General features: G+C 41.5%; 2 protein-coding genes across 2 annotated transcripts in view; both read left to right on the forward strand.

Annotated features, from left to right (window-relative positions):
• The window catches only part of Crag (DENN domain-containing protein Crag), a 59,201-nt gene extending 45,084 nt beyond the window's left edge, over positions 1-14,117 (forward strand). Inside the window, exon 16 of the mRNA XM_067783497.1 lies at positions 13,605-14,117. Coding sequence (XP_067639598.1) covers positions 13,605-13,614 — 10 coding nt within the window. The 3' untranslated portion in view covers positions 13,615-14,117. The remainder of the gene's footprint in view (positions 1-13,604) is intronic.
• A 904-nt stretch (positions 14,118-15,021) lies between these two features.
• The window catches only part of oc (ocelliless), a 410,517-nt gene continuing 405,625 nt past the window's right edge, over positions 15,022-19,913 (forward strand). Inside the window, 1 exon segment of the mRNA XM_067783502.1 lies at positions 15,022-15,686. Coding sequence (XP_067639603.1) covers positions 15,595-15,686 — 92 coding nt within the window. The 5' untranslated portion in view covers positions 15,022-15,594.

Raw genomic sequence — 19,913 nt, forward strand, 5'->3', positions numbered from 1 at the left:
TTTAATTCCTAATGAATAAATTATGGGTCTAGTTATTGTAGAGCCTATTTTCTATGCTTTTTTACCTTTCCATTTTCTCAATATTGTCGCCACCACGGTAAAAGATGCTTGCTTATTCAGAAAAGTTGTGTACTACAACTTTTCCAATTTAGGTACTTACAAAAATATTCATTTATACTTAAGACACATCATTTGAAATTTAGAATACTCAAATTTTCTATAGAAGTATCCAATATAATGACTTTGGAGGGCATCACCTCGTTTTACATAGCGTTTAGAACTATCGCATGTACTAAGCGACTGCTTTGCACGCAGAGTATATTAACATTGATTGGATAACGGTTGGTTGTACAGGTATGAAGGAATCGAGATAGATATAGACTTCCATATATCAAAATCATCAGTATCGAAAAAAAATTTGATTGTGCCATGTCCGTCTGTCCAGCCGTCTGTCTGTCTGTCCGTTAACACGATAACTTGAGTAAATATTAAGGTATCTTCGCCAAATTTGCTACACGAGCTTATCTGGACCCAGAATAGATTGGTATTGAAAATGAGCTAAATCGGATGATAACCACGCCCACTTTTTATATATATAATATTTTGGAAAACACAACAAACCTGATTATTTAGTAAATAATACACCTAGAATGTTGAAATTTGACGTGTGGACTGATATTGAGACTCTTGATCATAGCGCAATGATACAAGGTGGCAGCATGGTGACATACCTACAAACATAAATAAAAATTCCATGTACTTTGTTTTTGTAAATTCGATGGACAAATGTCAAAATCGTACTGCACCGGAAGTTGATGAATCAAATCAAATAAAAAAAGTTTATAATCAGCTGTTCCATGCTGCCACCTTGTATCGTTGCGCCATGCTCTTGATAAAAATTTGAAAAAAATTATTTAAATGGGCGTGCACCGCCTACTTGTGATAAAATCAATTTTACAAATATTATTAATCATAAATCAAAAATCGTTAAACCTATCGTAACAAAATTCGGCAGAGAGGTTGCCTTTACTATAAGGAATGCTTTGAAGAAAAATTAACGAAATCGGTTAAGGCCCACGCCCACATTTATATAAAAGATTCTTAAAAGGGTCGCGGATGAATAAAATAAGCTATATCTTTGCAAAATAAGAGCTTTATATCAATGGTATTTCATTTCCCAAGTGGATTTATAGCAATAAATAGGAAAAACTTCAAATTTAAAAAAATGGGCATGGCACCGCCTCTTTTAGGACTAAGCAATTTTCTATGTTTCTGGAGCCATAACTCGAAGAAAATTTAACGGATCGTAATAAAATTGGGTACACAAATTTTCCCTATAGCAGAAAATATTTCTAGAAAAAATGGACGAGATCGGTTAAAGACCATGCCCACTTTTATATAAAGGATTTTTAAAAGGGTCGTAGACTAGAATAATAAGCCATAACTTAGCAAATATAGTTTTGAATCAATAACATTTCACTTATCAAGTTTTATTGCAAGAGGAAATGGGGAAACATTTTTTTTAACGGGCGGTGCCACGTGTTATGTAGAAAAGTAATTTGTCTGAAACGAAATGTACAATTAAAGCTCACGCTGAGTATATAATATTAGGTTACACCCGAACTTAAACACCTTTACTTGTTAAGTGTATCTTTTAAATCAAAGATACTTTTTATATGTGATTTGGTTCTTTCGTCAAATCAAGGATACTTTTTATTTGTAATTTTTGTGTTTTTAAACATAAATGCAACGTGCCATAACCTAAGAAGAGATTTTAGGCCGCGCTTTTCTTCCAATTTGCGTCGGGCTCCTTTTAATTTTCCCTACAAATTGGCGGGACGTGACCTACATGTTTTACACCGACTCCGAACGGCATCTGCATGGCAGATTAGTTCTCACTAAGAAGCTTTTAATGGCAGAAATATACTCGCCGAAATACCTCACTGCCGAGGGGCGACTCCGCTTAGGCAATTATTTCTAAATGAAAAAACTTTATAAATTTTTGATGTTGCTTTTTTCCGGTAGGTGGTGAAACGCTACCAGCACACCACCGCGGCCGCCAACTTTCTACTTACTTTTTATACCTTTCATGAAAGTGCAATGGTATATCAAGTTTGTTCAAGATCTCAAAATTGTAAGGACTTACGGAGAAGATAAGAATACCGATATGATGGAGTTAATTTAGCAATGTTTGTCCGCAAACTAATCCCAAAATTGTTGTGATACCTTGATGAAGTTTGGTGAACGGGTATATTTTGTTGTCCGATTAGACATTTGTGAGAACCGACCGGATGGGACCGCTATAGCATATATTACTTGACGAGCTCTTTGGCCTCGTAATACCTGATTCCCCAAGTCAGAAAACGCTTTAGGTGCTTACGATCACCCTCCACAGGTTGACTAGGCTGATCAGGCCTCAACGAAGAGACGGGAAGCCTCAGCTCATCCTCAGGTGGTATTTCTGATGGAGAATCCACCCACATTCATCGTTTGAAATCTCCACGTAATGCGGGGGACTATTCGGCCCCGGTATGCTCGTGACTATAACTGATTCGGCTTGCACCGAAAGGTAGTAATCGACCTTATCTTTTAAAGGTTGTTCAACTCTAGTTTTGGTATTTGAGTTTGAATTTAAATCTATAAATGTATTCTTTTAATGCGCACCACGAAGCGTGGGGCAGCGGAGACACGAATGAGAGGGGGGAGTCACTCTTTGATTTTGTTATTTATCATAACTTTAAGATTTTCAATAGGGGTTCGGTACACACGTTTGTTATTAGGAGCAGAGAGGAGGTTCTGGACGTCACCCTGATCTCGGGCAGCAAGGAATCCTTGATAAAAACTGGATGGTGCTTGAAGACCATTCTTTTTCGGATCATAGATTTATTCGCTTCGACCTTGGCGGGGTGGCTCTCAGAACTGGCTGGCATAGAAACCTAAAAAACGCCAATTGGCGTATCTATAGTGAGGAGCTTCAAAAGAGGCTCTCAGGATCTAGTGTCAGTCATATTCCCCAGAACTCTGCAGAGCTGGATAATATGGTTCACTTGTATACGAAGGATTGTGGAGAGACTCTTAATAAGGCCTGCCCTAGGAAGAAATCTAGGGGTAAAACCAAACCACCATGGTGAAACGCGGACCTAGACAATCTACACAAGGCTTATCGGAAAGCATTCAATCTTGCTAAAGCTTCCAGGGAGGCTGAAAAATGGGATGCGTACAAAATGATGCTCGGGGATTATAAGAAACTGCTAAGGTCGTCGAAGAGGACCTCCTGACGGAAGTTTTGTAGCGAAATGGAGACGTTGTCTAAGGGATCCATGCTCAGAAAGGTGTTCACTGGACATGGACGGATTCGGCAGAGAGCACCCTACGCCTGCTCCTGAGTGCGCACTTTCCCGGCGCTAGTGATGAAGAAATGAACTGGAGGGAAACTCATACTGGCGAACCGTTTGAGGGGAAGTTCATTACTATGGGTAAAGTTAAATGTGCTATAATGTCGTTCAAGCCCTTCAAAGCACCGGGGCTGGATTGATTGGCCCCGGTACAGCTCCAGCAAATAACGGAACTGAGCTCTTTGTGGTTGTATAACATCTTCGAAGGAGTTTGTGCTCTTAACCATATTCCACGGGGTTGGAACGATTCAAGGGTCAGGCTGGAAGGACTGGTCACGCGACCCTTAAAGACTTCAGACCGATATGTCTGACATCCTTCCAGCTGAAGGTACTCGAGAGGCTAATGGACTGCACATTAAGGGAGTCCTTGTCTACATCCCAGCATGCGTATATGAAAGGGAAGCCCACGGAGACAGCCTTGCATGCAGTTGTCTCCCAGATCGAGAAATCCTTGGCGTTAAAGGAATTCACACTCATAGCTTTCCTCGACATTGAGGGAGCTTTTAACAACATTACGCTCTCTGCGATAATTAATGCACTAACCGCCTTGGGCCGATTCGGTAGTGAAACTAGTTCAGCAGTTACTGTTGCGAAGAAAGGTTCATGCCGACCTAGCTAGTTCAACGGTGGTCAAACACATACGGAGAGGCACCCCGCAGGGGGGTACTTTCTCCACTTCTATGGGTTGCCACACTTAATGAGCTCTTGGTACCTCTTCAGAAGGACGGATGCAGCAAGGTAATCGCATATGCAGATGACCTCACGCTGTTAGTTATTCAAACTAAGTGGAGGACTGGATCAGGAGTAAAGGTCTATCGGTCAATTCAGCCAAACCTGAATTAGTTTTGTTCACTAGGAAATATAAGAGTCCTGTGTTGTAGCTGCCGGTGCTAGCGGGTACGACCCTGACGCTTAGGGACTCTGCCAAATACCTAGGAGTAATTTTGTATAGGAAACTATCCTGGAGTGAAAACGCGTGTGAGGAAAGCAACGGTGGCACTGTACAGCTGTTGCACGAAGATAGGGACTATCGCCGGATATTACTCTGTGGCTCTACACTGCTGTGGTTAGACTAATCCTTCTATACGAGGCTCTGCTCTAGTGGACGAGCTTAGATACAAAATCGAACCTACGAGTATACCAGAAAGTACAAGGAAGTGTTCTAATCTGCGTGGCGGGCGCTCTACGCACCACCCCAGCGGAGGCGCTGGATACTCTTTTTAATGTACTGCCAATAGATTTAATGGCCAAGCAATGTATGGCCTCTTCTGCCCTACGGCTGCGGGAGTTATCCGGATGGAGAGATAATGTGGTTGGCCATGCAGCCATCCTTAAGAATCTGGATTCGCCTTCGTCGGAGTATTGCGCTCCAACTGAATTTTTCGATATGAAGTACGAAGTTGTTATCCCGGATAGGGATTATTAGTCGAAGGAGCCGCGGGACCTGAGCGATAGGCTGCAGATTTATACTGATGGCTCCAAACTGGATAAAAAAAAGTGAGCAGCGGGGTATTTGCACCTCAACTAGGGTGGAATCCTTTAGCCTACCCGATCATTGCAGCGTCTTCCAGGTGGAGGTGGCTGCTATAAATGAGGCCGTTGATCACCTGAGGAATGCTGTTCACGGCTATAATAAAATTTGTATTTACTCTGACATCCAGGCTGCACTAAAAGCGCTTGGATAGGTCACATGTAAGTCGATGACAGTGGAAAAGTGCCGCAAATCTCTTAACGAGATCGCTGAGTAGTCTTAGTCTGGTATGGGTGCCTGGACACTCGGCAATACCGGCCAATGATATGGCTGACGAACTTGGAAGAGGGGGCACATCCGTTCCGCTTTCGTCGTCCTGGAAGGGATTGAGCATGCCGCTCGCTACCTGTAAGCTCACTTTGAAAGGAATTTTCCTTAGGAAAGCGTGTATGAGATGGAACAATCTCGTATCCTGCTACCACACTAAGCTCATGTGACCTAAATAGGATGCGAGACGTACAAGAAGTCTCCTTCTTCTTAGAAGGGGGGACATATCTCTGGTGGTTGGACTTATAACCGGACACATAGCAATCGGGAAGAATGCACAACGGCTGGGTGCTCCTTATAATGATTACTGCAGGAGCTGCAAAGACGAATAGGAGATAGAAACCGTCAAGCATTTTCTGTGCGACTGTCCTGCGCTTTAGCGCAAGAGGAAGGAATCTCTGGGATCTCCCTTCTTTGACGATCTTTGTGATCTGGCTAAGTTGGAACCTAAGAAATTCCTGACATTGCTGAATCGACCTGTTGGTTTGAGTAGGCGAGAAATCCATGTGGTAACACAATGGGACCTTTTGGGCCTAAGCACACTGGTGCTCGAACCGGTGGCCACACTAACATAACCTAACCATCCTTTTAATATAACCAGAGGGCGCCAGGTGTCTGGAGGTCACCGTAATAAGAGACACGTAGTGCCACGGTTCGAATAACACTCGGATTAATGGGTTTGATGGAGTTGTCCTCTCTAAATTCACCATATTCGATAAACCCACCTTATGCTGGGTGTGACTCTTGTGTTAGTTGTTGTTGCGAATAAGGACACTCTCCGAAGTCCTTGGGGAGTGTCATCGATGTTGATGGTCCTTTGCCGGATGCAGATCCTTTACGTTCCGGTAACAAGCACCATAAAGGTACTAGCCCAACCATCTCGGGAACGATTTGGTATGACCACATGAAGGCCAAACCGGCCTCCCACCCCCTAGATCCATGAGGATTTCGGGGTCGCCAGAGCCTCGGCTGTTAATGAAACAGCATTCGCCACGAGTAGGTTAGGTAGACAATTAAGTTGGAGAAGGTATATATTGCGCTGGCAACCCCTTGAGAGGGTTGCGCTACACAACCCCTTGAATCAGTTTGGTATTTTAGTCGCCTCTTACGACAGGCATACCTACCGCGGGTATATTCTAAGCCCCCTAACCCGCTGGGGGCTGGGTGTGACTCATCGTCACGTATGGTGGGTCTTGGGCTACAAATTAGCCCCTGCTCCATGAATAAATTGACCCTGAATGAAACAGAAAGAGGTCGCCGACACCTGGTTGTAGCTATAAGGACACTCTCCGAAAGCTTTGGGGAGTGTTACCAATGTTGATGGTCCTTTTTCCGGATGCAGATCCAGTACGTTGCGGTAACAAGCACCATCAAAGCACTAGCCCAACCATCACGGGAACGAGATAGTATGACCACATGAAACCCTCAAGACCATCCCGCCTTCCCACTCCCTAGGTCCATGAGGAACTTGGGGTCGCCAGAGCCTCGGCTGTTAAAAATACAGTTTGCCACGGGTAAGTGAGGCTGACAATCGTGTTGGAGAAGCTATATATTGCGCTGGCAGCCCCTTGAATGAATTTGGTATTTTAGTCGGCTCTTAAGACAGGCGCACCTGCCGCGGATATTTTCTAAGCCCCCTAACCCGCTGTGTCATCTGATGTCATGGTTCATGCTTCTGCATCATAGCAGGATAGGTACGATATGTGACTTGTAGAGAATGATCTTATGTAGTTCAAAGCAGCACTTGTTGGTAAGAGTTTATAAATAACAAGTAAGGAAGGTTAAGTTCGGGTGTAACCGAACATTACATACTCAGTTGAGAGCTATGGTGACAACATAAGGGAAAATAACCATGTAGGAAAATGAACCGAGGGAAACCCTGGAATGTGTTTGTATGACACGTGTATCAAATGAAAGGCATTAAAGAGTATTTTATGAGGGAGTGGGCCATAGTTCTATAGGTGGACGCCATTTAGGGATATAGCCATAAAGGTGGATCAGGGTTGACCCTAGAATGCGTTTGTACGATATGGGTATCAAATGAAAGGTATTAATGAGTATTTTAAAAGGGCGTGGACCTAAGTTCGATAGATGGACACGTTTTCGAGATATCGCCGTAAAGATGGACCACGGGTGACTCTAGAATGCGTTTGCACAATATGGGCATCAAACGAAAGGTGTTAATGAGTATTTTAAAAGGGAGTGGGCCTTAGTTCTATAGGTGGACGCCGTTTCGAGATATCGTCATAAAGGTGGACCAGGGGTGACTCTAGAATGCGTTTGTACGATATGGGTATCAAATGAAAGGTGTTAATGAGTATTTTAAAAGGGAGTAATCCTTAGTTCCATAGGTGGACGCCGTTTCGAGATATCGCCATAAAGGTGGACCAGGGGTGACCCTAGAATTTGTTTGTACAATATGGGCATCAAACGAATGGTGTTAATGAGTATTTTAAAAGGGAGTGGGCCTTAGTTCTATAGGTGGTCGCCTTTTCGAAATATCGCCATAAATGTCGACCAGGGGTGACTCTAGAATGCGTTTGTACGATATGGATATCAAATTAAAGGCATTAATGAGTATTTTAAAAGGGAGTAATCCTTAGTTCCATAGGTGGACGCCGTTTCGAGATATCGCCATAAAGGTGGACCAGGGGTGACCCTAGAATTTGTTTGTACGATATGGGTATCAAAAGAAAGGTATTAATGAGTATTTTAAAAGGGAGTAATCCTCAGTTCCATAGGTGGACGCCGTTTCGAGATATCGCCATAAAGGTGGAGCAGGGGTGACCCTAGAATTTGTTTGTACGATATGGGTATCAAAAGAAAGGTGTTAATGAGTATTTTAAAAGGGAGTAATCCTTAGTTCCATAGGTGGACACCGTTTCGAGATATCGCCATAAAGGTGGACCAGGGGTGACCCTAGAATTTGTTTGTACGATATGGGTATCAAAAGAAAGGTATTAATGAGTATTTTAAAAGGGAGTAATCCTTAGTTCCATAGGTGGACGCCGTTTCGAGATATCGCCATAAAGGTGGACCAGGGGTGACCCTAGAATTTGTTTGTACAATATGGGCATCAAACGAATGGTGTTAATGAGTATTTTAAAAGGGAGTGGGCCTTAGTTCTATAGGTGGTCGCCTTTTCGAAATATCGCCATAAATGTGGACCAGGGGTGACTCTAGAATGCGTTTGTACGATATGGATATCAAATTAAAGGTATTAATGAGTATTTTAAAAGGGAGTAATCCTTAGTTCCATAGGTGGACGCCGTTTCGAGATATCGCCATAAATGTGGACCAGGGGTGACTCTAGAATGCGTTTGTACGATATGGATATCAAATTAAAGGTATTAATGAGTATTTTAAAAGGGAGTAATCCTTAGTTCCATAGGTGGACGCCGTTTCGAGATATCGCCATAAAGGTGGACCAGGGGTGACCCTAGAATTTGTTTGTACGATATGGGTATCAAAAGAAAGGTATTAATGAGTATTTTAAAAGGGAGTAATCCTCAGTTCCATAGGTGGACGCCGTTTCGAGATATCGCCATAAAGGTGGACCAGGGGTGACCCTAGAATTTGTTTGTACAATATGGGCATCAAAAGAAAGGTGATAATGAGTATTTTAAAAGGGAGTATTCCTTAGTTCCATAGGTGGACGCCGTTTCGAGATATCGCCATAAAGGTGGAGCAGGGGTGACCCTAGAATTTGTTTGTAAATATGGGTATCAAAAGAAAGGTGTTAATGAGTATTTTAAAAGGGTGTGGGGCTTAGTTCTATAGGTGGACGCCTTTTCGAGATATCGCCATAAAGGTGGACCAGGGGTGACTCTAGAATGAGTTTGTACCATTTGGGTATCAAATTAAAGGTATTAATGAGAGTTTTAAAAGGGAGTGGTGATAAGTAGTTGTATATGTGAAGGCGTTTTCCAGATATCGACCAAAATGTGGACTAGGGTGACCCAGAACATTATCGGTTGGATACCGCTAATTTATTTATATATGTAATACCTGGCAAGATTTTAAGGGTGTTTTATTTCGCCCTGCAGAACTTTTTCATTTTCTTCTACTTAATATGGTAGGTGTCACAATCATTTTATAAAGTTTTTTCTAAAGTTATATTTCGCGTCAATAAAACAATCCAATTACCTTACCATGTTTCATCCCTTTTTTCGTATTTGGTATAGAATTATGGCATTTTTTTCATTTTTCGCAATTTTCGATATCGAAAAAGTGGGCGTGGTCATAGTCGGATTTCGTTCATTTTTCATACCAAGGTAAAGTGGGTTCAGATAAGTACGTGAACTGAGTTTAGTAAAGATATATCGATTTTTGCTCAAGTTATCGTGTTAACGGCCATGCGGAAGGACAGACGGACGACTGTGTATAAAAACTGGGCGTGGCATCAACCGATTTCGCCCATTTTCACAGAAAACAGTTAGCGCCATAAAATCTATGCCCCTACCAAATTTCAAAAGGATTGGTTAATTTTTGTTCGATTTATGGCATTAAAAGTATCCTAGACAAATTAAATGAAAAAGGGCGGAGCCACGCCCATTTTTAAATTTTCTTTTATTTTTGTATTTTGTTGCACCATATCTTTACTGGAGTTGAATCTTGACATAATTTACTTATATACTGTAAAGATATTAAATTTTTTGTTAAAATTTTACTTTAAAAAAAATTTTTTTTTAAAAGTGGGCGTGGTCCTTCTCTGATTTTGCTAAGTTTTATTAAGCGTACATGCAGTAATAAGAGTAACGTTCCTGCCAAATTTCATCATGATATCTTCAACGACTACCAAATTACAGCTTGCAAAAGTTTTAAATTACCTTCTTTAAAAAGTGGGCGGTGCCACGCCCATTGTCCAAAATTTTACTAATTTTATATTTTGCGTCATAAGTTCAACTCATCTACCAAGTTTCGTCGCTTTATCGGTCTTTTGTAATGAATTATCGCACTTTTTCGGTTTTTCGAAATTTTCGATATCGAAAAAGTGGGCGTGGTTATAGTCCGATATCGTTCATTTTAAATAGCGATCTGAGATGAGTGCTCAGGAACCTATATACCAAATTTCATCAAGATACCTCAAAATTTACTCAAGTTATCGTGTTAACGGACGGACGGACGGACGGACGGACGGACGGACGGACATGGCTCAATCAAATTTTTTTTCGATCCTGATTATTTTGATATATGGAAGTCTATATCTATCTCGATTCCTTTATATATGTACAACCAACCGTTATCCAATCAAACTTAATATACTCTGTGAGCTCTGCTCAACTGAGTATAATAATAACTAAAGTTCTTCACAGTCTCGAATTTGTTTCCGTCAACGTTTTCGTTTCGTGTCAATATCCAAGCCAGAGAAGACAAAAACAAAGGCGTCATATAGACTGAATGTGTCCAGAAATTGGTACTAGAAATGGTTTGACATCTAAAGGCAAAAGCCCAAATTCTGTGGCAGAACTTATGTGTTAAATAACTCCTTCCTTCTGCAAATACTAGACATTTTGTAGGGCTCAGCTTTATTCTGCCTAAAGATCTGATAACTATGCGGTCTCTTTGTAGTTTCCGGAACCTTGAGGTGACGAGCGCAGGCCACAAACAAAAAACTTATTCAAACATTTCCTGCTACTCTCTTCACGGCTACAATTTCCGCCTGAAATACCCTCCAGTCATCTAGCAGTGTGAAGGAAATTGTTTCTCATCTCCATAAATCAACAGCAGACCTCTTCCGTTAATTTGGATCCCTCGGTTTACACGTATATCGCACATTCCATGATTTCGGCACCCTTGTACCAACCCTCCCTTTCTATTGTGGATCTCTTTCGAAGCTCAGGCCCGGGATCATGTAGCCTATACGTCCATTATTAAATGTCACTATGATTCTATGGCCATACGACCTACACTCAATCTGCCCCGCTGCCTTATGCCTTGTTGACTCTAGGTCTGCTATCAGGATGTGTATAATGGCACGCAATGTTGAGGTACTTCTTCGCTGCCCTCTCCTCCACATAGAGTTTTCAAGACTACTGTGTTTTTTTGTAAACTAACCTAGGTTTGGAAAATTCGGAACCGTACATTTCTAAGTAAACTAGACTAGATCCTCCTTTTTCAGTTTAATCAATTAGAGATCTAAATGTTGGCCAGAATTAGCCACTTATGATAACTGAAACGTTATCTGCATACGCCGTGACCTTGGCTAGCCCTGTGACGAACGGCCAGCGTGTACAGGAGTTGTAATAATACTTCGACCTCCGGTGTTCCCCTGACTACTGACTTCGTGATCTCACATAGACCCCGTTGCGAGCAATCTACAACCTAACATGCAGCTGATACATCGTGTGCAGTATCTACCGACTTGTGTATAGTGAAAACGTGTTTATGCAACGCTCAAACATTGTTTCGAGCCATCCTCTCATCGACCAACCTGCCATCTTGTGGTCATTTAAACCTGATAAGTTGCGAAATTTTTTAATTAGAGTTTTTAGAAACTGTTTGTGTACCAATGTAATTACATAGCGAAATTATAGTTGTTGTTGTTGTAGCAGTGCCCCATCCAACAGGTACGATCCCTCACAAATTGTCATCAATATCCGTTAATCGGAGTCCGAGAAAACTTGCTGCCTCAACAGGTTGGGTCTAAAGAGAAATGGATGGTAGAGGCGTTGGTTCCATATTGCAATTTAAGAGGGGACACGTTGGAAGCAGGGCATACATTGAGTGTTTCGGGGTTGATTCTGGATAAGTAAGAGTTTAAACTATTACAGACGGCCGACGTGGTGTGGTACTAGCTTGCTGCACCTACCACATCGAAGATCGTGGGTTCAAGCCCCGAACAAAGCAACATCAAAAATTTAGATACAAGTTTTTTCAATTAGAAACAATTTTTTCTTAAATGGGCTGTCCTCGGCAGTGACATGGCAAGAACTCCGAGTGTTTTTCTGCCATGAAAAGCTAGTCAGTGAAAACTCATCTGCCTTGCAGATGCCGTTCGGAGTCAGCGTAAAACACGTGGACCCCGTCCCGTTTGTTTGTAGGAAAAATTAAACGAAGCACGACGCAAATTGGAATAGAAGCTCGGCCTAAAATCTAGTTGGGGGGTATTGCGTATGGCATTCATTTAATTATTTTTTTAACCTATTACAGTTTCCAGATCGAAGTTGTGCTAGAGTGACGCGCGTCTCCCTGGGGAGGTTGCTTTGCTCAACTGCGAGATCAGGATATTTGTCTTCGAGAACGGATTCACTGGCCAATTGGTGACCTAGTACTTTGACGACATTTCGAGGACTTCTCTAAGGGACTCTTTGTGCTCCTTTCCTTCATATGGGTGACTTCTTGAGCACCGAGTTTCTTCATAGTGCTTAGGGAGATCACTTTTTGAGTTGCTGGGACGCGGAGCCTCTACAATTAAATATCTAATGGGATGCTCAGGTTTCTAGGTATTCAGCATACATTGTTAAGCATTTAATTTTTCTCCTTTATGGGAAATATTCTCGTCTCAATGTGAAGATGATGTTACATTAAAAAATATTCCATGGTAGTTCTGAGCGCGGTATTTTGACAGGCCTGCAATTTCCTCCATCGTTTTTCTTTTTGCTTGGCGACTTTATTGGGGAAAGCGCCCGGCCTATTGCTTTATAAGTGGTTAGGGGCGTTTTTTGTATCGAAGTGCTGCCGGCAAGAGAATTGAGGATTTGGTTTTGACATCTTGGTCAACATCTTGGTTATATGACCCTCGAATAGCTTATATTGGGGCAGATCGTTTTTTCTCCAAGCTGAAATTATTTGGTATATTTATGGAATCATAGTCGACAAAGGTCAGGGTCTCCCTTTTTTAGTGCGAATTTAACCTTGTCATTTGGCCGCTTGAACTGAGATTAGCAGCAAAACTGCTAGAGTGGCAAGATTAACCAAGCTCTACTTTAAATGCGGCTTAAACCCGCACAGAAACAGACCAACGAATGCTAACCTCAAAAGCTCTTGATGTAGCACATCATTAAAGGCTTATTCGAAACCTAGAAAACGCTTCAACCCTTCTCTAGTATGTATACGAAGTTTTTTGGTTATACAAGTGGGCAAATCTGGTTCTGTGAAATGGTGATATGAAAAGAATAAACAAAAAGTTATTCAAATCTTCAAACTTCATCACCCCTCAAACATTCTCGAAGTGCTCATACTTTAGGAATCTAATATGAGTCCGAAATTTGTGAAAAATATGAGCCTCAGAAATATGATCAAAAAAGAGTCTTTTATGACTCCGATATGATGAAAAATTTGAGCCTTTTGCCAAGAGTGTTCAGCAAATAAAGCAACTTCAGAACAGATGCTCGTAATTTATTTTGTAAAATTTTCATTCAAATTAAATTTGAACATAATCATAACGTTTTTTAAACGGTTTTATTTAGCTTGACTTGACAGGCTGGCTGGCACGACTTCTGTAATTGAAATTTAAGTAACTTCTCGGTAAGCTACAACCTTGAAACTTGGAATATAGTTCAGAACCCGATTACAATGCAATAATAAGAAAAAAATCGCAGGTGGCGCAAGGATCGGGATATTCACAAAAATCGTATTTGTGGTCCGATTTGGCTCATATTTGGAGCATATATAAAATACATTAATAGAAAGCGACCTATGATGTCGGATTTGGCCTATATTTGGAACAAATATTACATACAGTCCGGTAGTGACATCAAAATACTTTGGAGTACGAGGAGGGACAAGCATACGTAGCGCCGAGTCGAGTAAAGTCTTTGGAAGGATTTATGTATTAAAGACTTAGATTGTAACAAATTGTCAAGAAAGAGTCCTTGTAATAATGACTGACTAAATGAACTAAATAGAATGAGAAATAATATGCAATTAAATAGACTAAAAACTTGAAAAAAAAAAAGTAAATTTAAAAAAAATTTTTTTGTTAAACGGTTTTATTGAAAACAATACTTACATGAAGTAATAATAATAAAAAAAGCTAGAAAAAAATTAGGTAGGTCCTAGCTACAAGTCATCACACTCCTCAGCAATCTAGGGCGTTGATCAGACAATTAAATAAAAGCGTTGGACGCGTCAAATTTCTATTGATAGTCATATATAAGACCAACTGAACCTTAATAGGGTTATGCTACACCTCACATTTTTAGAAATTTCAATGAGGAGTGTGGTGACTAGTACCTAGGACCTACCTAATTATTTTCTAGGTTTTTTTATCATTATTACTTCATGTAAGTATTGTTTTCCATAAAACCGTTTAACTAACAATTTTTTTTTTAATTTTTTTTTTTTTCTGTTCACTTTCTAAATTGGTATGAACGCGTTTTTGCATACACGCTTCGCACAATCATTTTGTAATTAACCGCATGTTAACAAGTTAGGTACGTATTTTGGACTTTTTTGATTGCAACAACAAATTACCTCAGTTGTATAACCCGGTTGGTGTGTCAAGTCTTCGTATGTCTGCGATAAAGCCTGACGCCAAATATCATAATTTCCAGCAAGGCTTCTCAATATGCTACGAAAATCCCCCCTGAATGGGGAAATCTTAATGGCTTATTTAATACGTACAAATGACTCCGAAAAGACTCATATAAAAAGTAAATAATGAGCTATTTATGAGCGTCGTAGGAGTCTTATCGAACTCCATTTTAGGTGTCTGATCGGATTTCTATTTAGACTAACATAATGTATGAAATAGGGCTCATATCGGACGATCGTCGCAAGAAGGAAGATGCGTTCATTTCGTTATACGCTCAAATTTAGGACACCTTTCTGACTCTTTTAAGACTCTGAATGCTTGCTGGGTCGTTTCACGTGAATTCTCGCCCCCATACCAATATAAAATTGGTTTTTTCCTTTTTTTGCGTTTTTTCTTTGTATAACAATTTGTTTGTTCCACTAAAAAATATTGAACAAATGGTTTAACGAACGTATTAACCAAAACAAATAAATAAGTATTTCTGTGCATATGTATGCAAATATACATATATATGAATATATATAGCGGGATTTATCAACCACACCAATTCCACTTCTTGTATTTATTGCCTTCCAATGTCAATAGTTTTTCGATGGGCGCCACCAAACGCGTATAATGACTGTGAATGCACAGCGAAAATTTCTTTTTCGAAATTCTTTAAGAATAATTAAAGATTTATGTGCATCACTAATTCTGAATTATAGACTTTATTTGTGTAAAGAGTCCTGCTTTTTGTCTTGGCGACAAAAATTAAGGGAACTCCCACTTAAGTAAGAATAAAAGCAGTGTAAAGTGAAGCTTCGCTAAAACGATCCTCAATTTTTTGGTGCTATACATATGTAAGTGATTAATATGTTTGTATATGGATACAATATGTGTTAAGTGCAGTGAATATTTGATTCAATGATAAATGTTACTATATAATGGTAATTTGTAAAAATAAAATATTACCAAAGTATTCTAGATCGTGGAAAAAAGTTACTATTTTATACAAAGAAAGATCAGCGGAACGCATGTAAGTGTTAGTGATAAGTACAAATATAAATATAAATTTTAACATAAATTTTAAAGTAAATTCGAAATTGTTAAATACATATATTAAAAACTGCTAGCAGCTCACATACCATGCCAACCCCAACCAGTATCCAGATTAGTCTCAATAAGAACTTTCGCTTTTACCCCAAGTTTAAAAATCATTAATCATGACGCTTAACCGCCTAGACGATTTTGGCCGTTTCGTATCAAGTCACGCCAGTTATCCCTGTTTTGTTGCTGTTGTGTTGTGCTAACCGTGCTTCGGCCCATTCAAATCACAAATTGTCGTGAAAATCCTCAAACGGGAGTCCAGAGAAACTAGTAGTTTTAACAGTGTTGGACCATAGGGATGCTGCTGCTAAAGGCGTAGGTACCACATTACAATTGAAAAAATGGTTGGTGTCATGTGGGAACACATCGCATGCAGCACATACTTGACTTAGTCGGGGTTGGTTCTAGACAAGTAAGAGTTTAAGCTGTTGCAGCATCCAGAACGAAGTTGGGCCCGAGTGACTCGTGTCTCCTTTGAAAGTTTTGCCGCAAGTTTAAGTTGGTTGATCACTGCAAGGTATTCCAAGCGGAGGTTGCTGCGATTAAGGACGCGGTGGATGAAATGTTATCCAGTGTTACTACGGTTAGGGAATTCAACATCTACTACATCCAAGCGGCTATCAAGGCCTTGAATTCAACTACAGTGAGATGGAGGGTGGTCTGGCAGTGCCTGACCTCGCTTGCGATTGCATCGAACTATTTTATAATTAAGATTATCTGGGTCCCGGGCCATAGTGATATCCTGGAAAACTGTCAAGCGGATCTCTTAGCTCGCATCAGTACAATTGAACCGGATGAAGATGGCTGTAGGGATCTCGTGATGCCGTTGGCCACCTGTGGTTTGCTCCTCCATAGCTGGGCCTCGAGTCAGCTCAGCAAACATTGGGCGGACACCATCTCTTTTTGGCCTAAAGTGGATGGCATGAGGTCTACCGAAGTACTTGGATTCACTAAGGCTCACCTATTAATGGTCATTGGCGTTTTGACAGGACACTGTCCCATGGATATCCATGCGGTACGTCTCAATATACTGCAAACTCCATCATGCTGCACCTGTATGGAGGATGATGAGGTGGAATCATCACATCATGTTATGCTTGATTGCCCAGCTTTTTTCAGAACAAGGCGGTCTTTCGGTCGCGACTCACTTGGATCTCCCGAAGATTTATCCAAAGTTGAGATCGGTATCATTCGGAACTTTATCGTTGCTACCCAACGATTCTCTAACTAGCTTTACCTACGTCACCGTTAATTTATTTTATTGTATGTGGTATCACAATGGACCTTCATGTTGTCCAAGTGAACTTCCCCTATCAGGGTAGCTACCACCAAACCTAACCTAGTTTGCTTTCTTTTTCTGCAAAGTGCTTACCGATTTCGTGTAAATTAGACTTAGGGGCTCCTTATGCTTATCTGGATCAAACGGCGGAGTGGGCAGCTGCCGGATGTCATCAAAGTCTTTACAGAGATATATCCCTATCCCTCTGGGAGGTGGGGCTAGCTGAAGCAGTTGTTTGCTAGGATGTCCAGGTTTATGACAATTTAGCAAAAACTGTCTGCTCAGCAATTCTGTATGCTCTTGTTGAACTTTTTTTTTGAAGCTGTCGTGGTGCGGTTGTTGCTGTTGTATTAACGATAAGGACATACTCGAAGGTTTTGAGGAGTGTTATCGATGTTGATGGTCCTTTGCCGGATATAGATCCGGTACGTTCCGATAACAAGTACCATTCGGGTACTAGCCCGACCATCTCGGGAACGATTAACATCACCACATAGAACCTACAGGATTCCCCTCGCGTAGGTGAGGCTGACAATTCGGTTGCGGAAGCAATGAAGCTTTGTATTGCGATTATCAATCCCCCGTGGTGTGGTGGAAACATGTTCCGCCTATCACACCGAAAATCCCTGGTTCACGCCCCATGCAAAGCAACAGCAAAGTTTTAGATACAAGTTTTTTCAATTAGAGGCAATTTTTCTAAGCAGGATCGCAATTCGCAGTGATTTATTTCTGTCATAAAAAGCTTCTCAGTGAAAAAGTCATCTGCCTTGCAGGTGTCGTTCGGAGTCAGCGTGGAAGACAAGGGACCTACGCCAATTTGTAGAAAAAATTAAAAAGGAGCACGATGCAAATTGGGAGAAGCTCGGGCTAAAATCTTCTCGGTGGTTATCGCGCCTTGCATGTATATGACGTTCAGGAGTCTTAATAAGACATCCCGTGGCTTCTCTGAGTGCAGTATGTTAGTAGGCCTTCAGCCTTTTCCAGTGTGTGTGTTTTTAAGTTAGGCGATCAAACGGCGACGCGTAGCTGATAAGCGGGCGGCCAATTGCATTGTAAATTGTTAGCAGAGTTTCTATATCCTTTCCCCAAGTTCTGCCGGCAAGCGACTTGAGAATTTGAAGAAACCAGAGACTGGGACGAAAGCTATTTGTTATACAAACTTAATTGGTCTATTGGTGGGCCAGGCCCTGTTGTCATTATCGTGCAGTCGTCGGCGTAGGAAATATTAGTAACTCCTTCTGGTGGGGAAGGCAGCTTTGATGTGTAGAAATTCAACAATGGAAATAGGAAATCGCCCTGTGTCACCCCCTGTTGAATTCTCCCAGGTTTTGTTTCTAAATTGAACCGACGCTTGCCGACTATTCTTGTTTGCAGTTTCAACAGGGGTGGACCATAATGAGAGGGGTGTTAGAGGCGTTGGTTCCACCCTACAATTAAAGAGATGGTTGGTGTCATGTGGGGACACATTGCAAGCGGGGCATACATTTTGTATGTCGGGGTTGATTCTGGATAGGTAAGAGTTTAGCCTGTTACAGTATCCAGAATGAATTTGAGCTAGAGTGACTCGCGTTTCCCTGGGGAGTATGCGTTCCTCTTCTGCAAGTTTTGTGTACTGTTCTTTGACTGGAACACCGGCCAATTCCTTGCATAAAGGTCCGACGCCTGTTTGTGGAGTTCACTGAGGACCTGCTCGTGTTTTTTTGCTTCATACATACGGCTGAGTTCTCAGGTGCCGTATTTGCTCATAATGCTTACGGAGATGACTCCTTAAGCCCCCGGCGGTGTTGGCTCATCAATCAGATGTGTGCTGGGATGCCCAGGTTTCTGGGTATTCAACAGGAACTGTTTGGTTAGCATCTCATTTCTCTCCCTGATGGAGAGTATTCTCGCCTCATTATGTAGATGGTGTTCTGGGGACATAAGAAGACGTGGCGGTTCTGAGAGCAGTATTTTGGCAGGCCTGTAGCTTCTTCCAGTGAGTATTTTTTAGGCTTGGCGACCATATAGGGGACGCGTAGCATGCAATCGGCTGGCCAATTGCTTTGTATGTGGTAATGAGCGTTTCTTTGTCTTTTTCCAAAGTACTGCCAGCAAGGGATTTGAGGATTTTATTGCGGCTCTGGATTTTCGGTACAATTGCGGCTGCATGCTCACCAAAATGTAGATCCTGATCAAACCTTACACCCAAGATTTTTGGGTGTAGGACAGTCGATAGCGTAGTGCCATCGACGTGGATGTTCAAAATGGTCGACATTTGGGACGTCCATGTTGTAAATAAGGTCGGGGAGGATTTAGTCGGTGATGCCAGATTTCGCGAGGCGTAAAACCTGGAGAGATCAGGGAGGTAGCCGTTTATTCTGTTGCAAAGCTCATCGATCTGTGGAACGGGGCCTGTAGCCATTATTGTGCAGTCATCGACGTAGGAAACGATAGTAACTCCTTCTGGTGGCGAAGGTAGCTTAGATATGTAGAAATTAAACAAAATTAGGGATAGGACACCGCCCTTTGGCACCCCTTGTTTAATCCTTCTTGGTTTTGATGTTTCGTTTCTAAATTGCACCGATGCCTGCCGGCCACCCAGATAATTTGCGGTCCACCTTTTAAGACATGGGGGAAGGGTAGACCCTTCCAGGTCTTGCAGTAACGTGCCATGGTTGACCGTATCAAAAGCTTTTGATAGGTCTAGCGAAAATAGTACTGTTCTATGGTGGGGGTTTTGATTTAAACCGCAATTTATCTGGGTGCTAATGGCATTTAGCGCGGTGGTTGTGCTATGAAGTTTTCTAAAGCCATGCTGATGACAGGCTAGTTGCAAATTTGCTTTGAAATAGGGGAGCAAAATGGCTTCAAGCGTCTTGGCTACTGGCGATAGGATAT

The sequence above is a fragment of the Eurosta solidaginis genome, chromosome 4 (genome assembly GCF_040869045.1).
Source record: "Eurosta solidaginis isolate ZX-2024a chromosome 4, ASM4086904v1, whole genome shotgun sequence".
In the NCBI taxonomy this organism is placed as follows: Eukaryota; Metazoa; Arthropoda; class Insecta; order Diptera; family Tephritidae; genus Eurosta; species Eurosta solidaginis.